Here is an 8,793-nt window from a genome sequence, read left to right as displayed (position 1 = left end):
CTATTTTATAATAAGTTATATATATATAATCCATTTTTGCATCCAATTTTCATTACCTTTTATTTATTTGACAAATTATTCTTTATAATTTCAGACAATACTTAAATTATTACGAACAAAATTCTTTTATCGTCTATTATTTTAGTTCCTTTTGTATATATATACAAGTCACAATACTTTTTAATTGAAAAAAATTCTAATTCCTCAGGTGCAGTATTGCTTATCACACACAGTGTAAGCATAACATTTTTTACAATTAAAAGCAGACTATTTCATGAAGATTTTTATAAATGATGTTTCTGATTCCACTACGTTTTTTTCCCCTTCATTTACAATAAATTTTGTACTTAATGAATTATTTCATTTCAATTTCTAGATATGCAATTTTTTCATTTTTATTTCAATTGATCCATATTTGCATCCTGCCTTGTCCTGTGTTTCAATATTTATGTTAGCACTTATTTTAACTATCATTTCTGTTTCTCAGTTCTTAATTTTAATTAATAAGTTTTCCTTGTAGTTTATTTATTTCTTTTTCCCTGATTGTTAGGTACTAAATATATTCCAATTTTAATTATTAAATTTTTTATATTAATTTTGTGGTTTTAATAAATCTTTAACTTATTATAATTAGGTTTAACTTATTTTAAAATAATTGTCTTAACTTCAATAAGCTTATATTTGTTAGTTTCTTTTCGTCTTGGTTTAGTATTAGAGCATTCAAAATAATATTTTTATTGAATTTACTATCTTAATTTATATATTTCTATCTGTTTACATAGTTTTTTTCTATTTTTAAAATAGAAAATTTTAATGTTTAATCTGAATTCTTTGAGTTTTTCTTTATATTCTTAAAAGCTATGTGAGGTGATTAAATGCAATTTAATTTTAATTAAATACAGATTATTTGTATTAAACATTTCTTTATGTAGTATTTTTTTAAACATTTTTTAAAGAATGACTGAGTTGAAGAAAAGCTATTCCATTTTTTTAATCTATTATTATTAATCTGTGATGTTTTATTTGATGATAAATAATCATTATGCCATTTTTAAGGTTCTTAATTTCTAGAAAAAAAGTCCTTAATTTTTTTGATGGAAGTCCTTAAAAGTGCTTAATTTTTGCTTTGATAAAAGAGTGGAAAACCTGCAATATGAGCAGATTCAAAAAACACATTTTCAATATTAGACAATAATTTCATGAATAATAATATTGTTTTTAAAAAAAAACTTGAAAATAAAGCATTGATTTGCATTGCCTTCTCAGAATATTATGTTTGTAAACTTGTTAGAGAAGTAAATTCCACTAAAAGTTGACACTTTTTTTTAAATAGTCCCTCAATCGTAGCGTTTTTAAAAAGTGCTTATTTTCGATTTCTATATTTTGAAAGCCCTTAAAGGTGATTTTTCAATTGGGTGTTTTTAAAACGTACTTAATTTTCCCTTTTCGAAAATGAGATTTTTTTTCTTTACTGTGTCGACTTTCGCCGCTCAATATACAAAAGTGTGCTTTTCACATTGTTCTATTCAACATTTTCACAGTTAATAAAACCACAATCTATTTTGGCCTATCATCAGTCCATAGCGTATGAAAGCTCCACTCATTTTACATGTTTGATGAAATAATTACAAGTCTGCATGTCCGTTTACAGAGAAGAAATTAGTAAGATTCTAGCACTAGTGTGCAACTCTGCTGCATTTTGCAAGATATTCGCAATTTTAACCATCATTTTCCTCCCTCTAAAATTGAACCAAAAAATCTCTTTTTATGATGGCTAATATAATCAAGAAAAAGAATTCTTTGTCAAAAACTAGTTATTTTATCATGATCATGTAAAATATGTGAAAATTAATTTTCCTTTAGTTAGTGTGTATAGTGCTTAATTTTTTTTTTTTTTTTTTTTTTTTTTTTTTTTTTTTTTTTTTTTTTTTTTTTNGCTTATTTTTGTTGAAATATTTTTCTGCGGACCCTGACAAAGCAATATTGGCATAAATTTTTTCTCCTTGTAAACTAGCTCATAACCGAGAACAATTGTATGAGTGATTTATTGAGACTGAGGTGTAAAGACCCCTATTCACTATTTCAAAAGATAAATTAAATATTAAACTTCATTATACTTTAAAAAATGTCATGTCTGTTACCATTGATAATTTTTCTCATAAAATGCAAATTGATACATTATTAATATTGCAAGAGGTTCATATAATTTCTTTTTTATCTAATACAGAAATAAATAATAAGGCTAAATCTTTAATTATATTTTACAGTACGTTATGATAAAACGATACTTAAAAACATTTTAGAATGGTAACAGACATGACAAAAACAAATTTAAAAATCTTGATTTAATGTATGATGGGACTTGAAAGTTAAAATAAACTCTAATTTACATTATTGTGGGCTGAAATTTAAGTGGTTTAATTTTATTAAACATGTCTGTTAACAGACATGGCAATTTTCAACAAATATGACAAAAATATAACAATTTTTTTAAAAATAAACTGTAAGAAAAAATTTAAAATAATATGAAAGATTTATGTACATTTAATTATTTTTAAAATTTATACTTAATTTACAATTTTATTTCATTATACTTCAATTTCTCAAATTGCACCCAATTGTGAAAATGTACCATGTATAATGAAATAGAAGACATTTTTTTCAAGTTTTCAATACTTAAAACAAATTTTAATAATTATTGAAGTTTAAATTATACGAAATTTATTTTTCACAGCTTTCTAGATTCCTGCAAATGCAAGGCCTTTGTAACAAATCTTTTTTTACTTCTTTTTTTTTTGTTCTAATTTTAACCTATAGCTTTTTTTTTTTTTTTTTGGNTTTTTTTTTTTTTTGGCAGTGTTTTTATATAAGTAGAAACAACTGCCATCTTTTCTATTTCATATGTATGGTAAAATAGAAAACAAGGTTTTTGAATTTCCATGCTAAAAACAAATTTTTTTCAAGGGGAAAAAAAATGGAAATTTCTATAATTTAATTATTAGAAATTTTGTTTCTTGGGACTCTAGAATCTTACAAAATGTGGGATCTATGTAAAATGCCTGGCTGGCTTTCTTTACTCTTACAATGGCACCATTTTTCCTTAATGTGGATCTATGTATATTTATAATGTTGTCAGTGCTGTTATCTTGAGCCATTAAGACAAGGGGTGCGATTGTTCTTGTTCTTGTTTTCCAGTGACGCCATCTATAACCAAAATTTAAGCCTCTGCCACACTCATATGTCACAACCGTTTATAGGGCAGGCCCATTCATTCATCTACGAATCGTAATTTTTACCTGAACTAAAGAACAATCAATCTCCAATTCAGTATGTATAATATGCTGCAGTTCAGTATGTATAATATAAGCAGGTGTATAATATGTTATGCGAACATGGAGTACTTTGTGACCCGACAAATTTAACGTGCACCAGTCACCATTTACTTCACAGGGAGTCTTTGGCAGGCTGAATTCAAACTCCCGTTCTCACGAACGTGAGTCCAGCCCCCTGCCAACCAGGCTATCCCCTATATTTATAATCTGGGGTCTATGTAAAATGCCTGGCTTTCCTCACCCTCACAATGGCATGGTTTTTAATTATTTAAGACATTATATTTCTAATTGTTTTTCAGTGTTGAAAAGAACAAAGTAACTGGTAAATGCACAAGGAACTTTGTGACCTTCCCCGACCTGCAAACGATGAAGCGGAACTTCAATTTTGAAAAGCCCAAGCCAGTTGAAAGAAGTACATGCATTGTGACCAGGCTTCCAGCAAGATATTTCGATCCTCTCACAAAGCACCCGTCTGCAAATCTCACTGCATTCCGCATCATACGTGAAGCTTACTATACTCAACTGGAGAAGAAGGTCGATCCTAGGCTCCCCCATGTAACAAAATGGCTGGAATGGAGGAAACAAATGCGGGCTGCTAAACAAAATCTCAAAGCTTTGAAAGGACAGTGACCATGCATCACCAGGGTGCTCTGTAAACGCTTCCCTTAATCTGTCTTTAATGAAGTTGGTTGGTTCCTGTTCGATTTCTATTGCCGTATGGCAGAAGTTTGATATTTTAGCAGCTGTGAATGTTCCTTAATTTTCAGTCTGTGCGATAAAAGTTAAAAAATATATATAATTTGAAAAGAGGTATTTCCCTTCATACAGAATTCTATTTTTATGCGATACCTCGGAATAAATGATTCTGAGTGAAACAGAAGCGAGTGAACTTTAAAAATAAATAAAAAAAAACTTCTGAAAAGTCTGAATAATGACAAGAATTTAACTTGCAAAAGTTTGGAACACTCTCTATTAGGAGACAACTATTCTATTGCTTAGAGAATATTTTGTATGTTTTAATTTTCCAATGAAGAGCAATTCATTATAAAAAGACTTCATTGTAAAAAGACTGTATATACTTTAAAATTACCAAACCTGCTTAATTGCTGGATGAAACAGAGAATAATTGAAACATGATTGCAGTTAAACAGACAGAACCGTGCATAAGGGATGTTTCTAATTTTGATTCACTTTTCCTCTGATTGAAATATTAATTTGTGACTTTCAATGTGTAAACTTTTTCTCGTTTTTATTTTTGATATGAATTCTAAAAACATGTATGTGTAGTTTCTATATACACCCAAAAAGCAGGAAGTGCACTGTTGCAAGAAAATAGATTAATAAACAAACCTCTTGTGAGTTTAAGAATCTTCTTGTATTTGGTCAGTACCACTCAAATGCATATGATCAGGGGAAAAAACATTTTTTGTCACTTGTAGAAATGCTTGTTCACATTGTAAAAGTAAAGGGGGGGAAACGTTTGTACTATTAAGGGTTTCTTGCTTGTTTATTTTGTTTACCAAAGGAAGCATTTTGAGTTGTTTATAAAGTTATGTATAATCTATGTTTGCTCGTTGTGATTGATTTCATTCTGAAACCATACTTCTATCATCAGTGCACATTGTTTGAGAGTCCTCATTTTAGGCATTGTTATGGCAACCACTGCTGCTTGATATTTTTTTAGAATTCTTTTTTTGAGATATGGGACCGGAAAGAATTTATGAAAAACTTCTCGAGTTCTGAATTAAAGAGAATTTCATCATTTGAACTATGCTTAAGAGTAAACAGTGCACATGTGTCGTCATTGTATGCATTGCTATGGCTACTGCTGCACACTATTTACTCTTGAACATAAATTATCAAACAGAAGCGGTCGCCATCGCAACTCATACAATGACGACGCATGCGCATTGTTTACCCTTGAACACACATGACCTTATAAAAGAAGCATTTTGTATGTCACATTTAAAAATATATTGTGAAAATAAATGGCATTTCTTTGATTTATTCTTTGTTAACAATTTGTATTAAAAAGTATTTAATTATTTTTTATGTGTATTTCATTATTTGTTTTAGAGACTAACAAATAAGCACCACAAACTTTTTTGAGCACAATTTTCACAAAACATTCATTTTCAGCAATTTGTTCGAAGGAAAAGGCTGTTGACGATTGTAAAAACAACGGTAAGTGCTTTATGATAGATTTCAAAAAAGCAGCTTGACAACAATGTTATTTCTATTGCTAATGCTATGAATGCTAAAATGGAAGTGTAGCAAACCTGATAATGCAAAATTAATTTTTGAACTAATTTTTTTCTCCAATAAGTAACTTATCATACAAAAATTCCAATTTTGTCGTTTACATTGATTTTTGTATTGCGCAGGAGGTGTATTGCAAGGAAAAGTTTTCTTTCTGGAACACCTGAAAAATCAGAAAAATTCAAAAATGTTTACATTTCTGACAAATGGATATTTTCTTAAAGCATTTTTAAAGCCTCAGTCAACACTGCTTAAAGGAATACCATTGGTTTCAGCTAATTCTATCCAATTAAACGTGTTATTCGATTAAAAGTATAGTGCATTATTCTATTTTAAATGCTAAATTTTTTACAAAATTTTTCTTTTTCTGATGGTATCTAATGCAGAGTTTAATATTTTGGTTAAATAAACTCAATTTTATGATCAATAAACAATTAAAATTAAAGCTGTCAGTGTTATTATCGAAAATATAAATGTTATTTTAAGTTATATAAAAATGAATCAATGCCAATGAAAAGTATGATATAGGTAATATCACTTTATTCCCTTTGAAAAAATCAGTAATTGAAGATTGTTTCGATTTATTTAATTCGTCAATTCATCAAAATTCGATTCTCTTTTTTTACTAAGGCTTCCATGACTAGCGTATTCCTTTCGAATGCTTTCTGATTTTTTTTTTTTTTAAACTCTTGATAATTGATTTGTTATTTCAGTTTGGGATTTTATGAAATTTATTTGCTTCCAAGACTTCTATCTTTTCATTTAACTTAAATTATTCCTTTTCGCGCTCTTCGTGCGACGAACTCAAGAGTTATGCACAGAAATAAACAATAATTATTTTACTTTCGAAAAAGAAACACTGTCAACAGGTTTTTGAAACTTATCAAATCTAACAGTGCACCAGGATGAGACCAAAAGTCTTGACTGCGAAACGAATAACTTAGTACTTTTTTATATTCCAAATGTTGAGTAAATTGAAGAGGGGTAAAACTGCCTTAGTTAACCGCGGGCCTAGGGTTGGGGACCCCTGGTTTAAAGGAAGAAATTTAACATTTGTTTCATATAAAATGATTTGGTTCTATTAAATTTTATTCGTATAAGCCAGTTGTTCGAGTATCCAATACACAAATAAATGGGGACTACTTTTTTTTTCTTTGTCAAGAAAAAAAGGTTTTAACTCTGGTGCACAATAATAATTTAGAAAAAAAAAAACATTTGAAATCACTGGCATGAAAAGTTTGAATTGATTGAAAATGGATGTTTTACGTAAAGAAATAATAAATTATTATATTTAAAGGCAAAAAAGAGCCTAAAACAGGCAGCAATTTTTTTTTTTAGCAAAATTCTGTAATATAGTAATTATAACTGTAAAAACAATTTTGATAAAATATTCTAAAACTTATTTATTTTTGTTTTAGGCGGTATTACCCTCAGGCATAAACTTATGATTTTAATATGTGTCTTACTTTCAAAATTATAAGTTATTTCTCATAAATTTTGCACCTGTACTGTGTGCAAAATTTGTGAGACATAATTGTTCATAAATTCCACAGTAAACTTCTTCGTTTTAAATTTCACCAGTTTCGTTTGAAAATTACAAATCACCGTATGTTTTTCAAATTTACCGATAAATTGGAACAGAATATCTATTGCTACTATTGCCTTGACTCGAATTTTTTTTTTATTATTATTATTATTTTAATTATTTATAACAAGTTGGTTATATATTGAAATAAAAATGCCCTTAAATAAAAACTTAGCACTCGATAAAACTCAGTAAACGCGGTCAAAAACATCTAGGTGGAATAGAAATTCATTAGTAACTTACATTCTTTATTTTCAACTGAATCAAACATTAAATTATCAAGTTATGTTCTTTAAAAAAAAGTTGAAAATCTTATTCTATAAAAACTTAATAAACCAAGTGCGGTGGGTATTACATAACGTCCTCTTAAAGTCTCGCACCATAATGCACAAAAATTGAATTCGTTCCCAGGCGCTGCAAATCATAGTAACTCTTCTTCTCGACTTTGTGTGGCTAAAGACGGCTCTAGTAAAGAAAGGGTTAACCTAAAATGTCCGTGAAGCATACATCAATCACCTATACAAGAAAACATTCCTATACATCATATGGAGTTTTAAAGTTATGATTAATTTTGAAACAAGAAAAACTGATCTTGATGGATTAAGAACTTGATTTTTTGGTCGGGCTGTCTTACTCATATTGGCCTATATTTTCCCCTAATATTGACCAATGCCGTATTAAGCACGTGCGTAGGGCACCAATGAAAAAACTCTTTCTACTAGAAATATTTTTTTACACATTTTAATTCGATTTTTAAGTTCTTACATAGTTTTAACTAATTTGATATTGTATTGTAATTATTTCAATCACGCGGTCACGAAAAAGAAAGTTCTGTATTAACAGTATCCCATCACAAAATGACCAATAATTTTTTTCTAACGGACCACCTATATAGTCGGTGAATAGCTGAGACCTGAAATACAAAACTACGGCAAGTGACACATTTTCCTTCGTATTTTTCTCCCTGAAAATAATGAAATCAATGGCGAAATTATCATACCAATAGTTTCGAAGCTATAAGCGTTTTAAGTACAAAATTGTACTATAAGTATTTACGAATCTGACCTGAACACAGAGCTTTATTATCGCCTAGACCAGGGATGGCGAACCAATGGCACGAGACAAAATATTTTGGGTACGCCACCGATTACAATTGTTATTATACTATGAATTGTTATTACACGAATGTTATTATGCTATGAAGCATATGAAACAATTAAATTAAAATTCACAAAAATGAACAAAATAAACAATTAATGCTAAAAAACAATTAATAACCATAAAAAACAAGCCAACAATAAATAACTAGCAAAAAAAACAAAAAAATACAGTCCTGCTTAAACTAACATCTTACAACCTAATAATATAAGTTATTTGTTATCTAATCTGCAACAACAGAAGTCACACTGATGTTACTTTAAGTTGTCTTAAGACATGGCAAAATGTATTTTTTTTTTTCAATGTAAATAAAGAGTTTTGATTTGATAGTATTTAGTATTAATATTTTTCCAATAATCACGAAGTCAAAATTATTTGACGGCACGTCTGTGACCTCATTGAAAAATTTTTTAGAAAAAAATGGCACGTTGGTGTAGAAAGGTTCGCCACCACTGGCCT

General features: G+C 28.7%; 1 protein-coding gene across 4 annotated transcripts in view; it reads left to right on the top strand.

Moving 5' to 3' along the window:
- The window catches only part of LOC107449541 (Vacuolar protein sorting-associated protein YL-1), a 22,054-nt gene extending 16,675 nt beyond the window's left edge, over positions 1 to 5,379 (top strand). For all 4 annotated transcript variants that reach the window (XM_071179342.1, XM_071179341.1, XM_071179340.1 and 1 more), the window contains exon 7: positions 3,632 to 5,379. In XM_071179342.1, coding sequence (XP_071035443.1) covers positions 3,632 to 3,962 — 331 coding nt within the window. In that variant the 3' untranslated portion in view covers positions 3,963 to 5,379. The remainder of the gene's footprint in view (positions 1 to 3,631) is intronic.
- Positions 5,380 to 8,793: the final 3,414 nt, after the last annotated feature.

This window comes from Parasteatoda tepidariorum, chromosome 4, assembly GCF_043381705.1.
Source record: "Parasteatoda tepidariorum isolate YZ-2023 chromosome 4, CAS_Ptep_4.0, whole genome shotgun sequence".
NCBI lineage: Eukaryota > Metazoa > Arthropoda > Arachnida > Araneae > Theridiidae > Parasteatoda > Parasteatoda tepidariorum.
The sequence above is the reverse complement of the archived record's forward strand: the minus strand, read 5'-3'. Positions and strand labels throughout refer to the sequence as shown.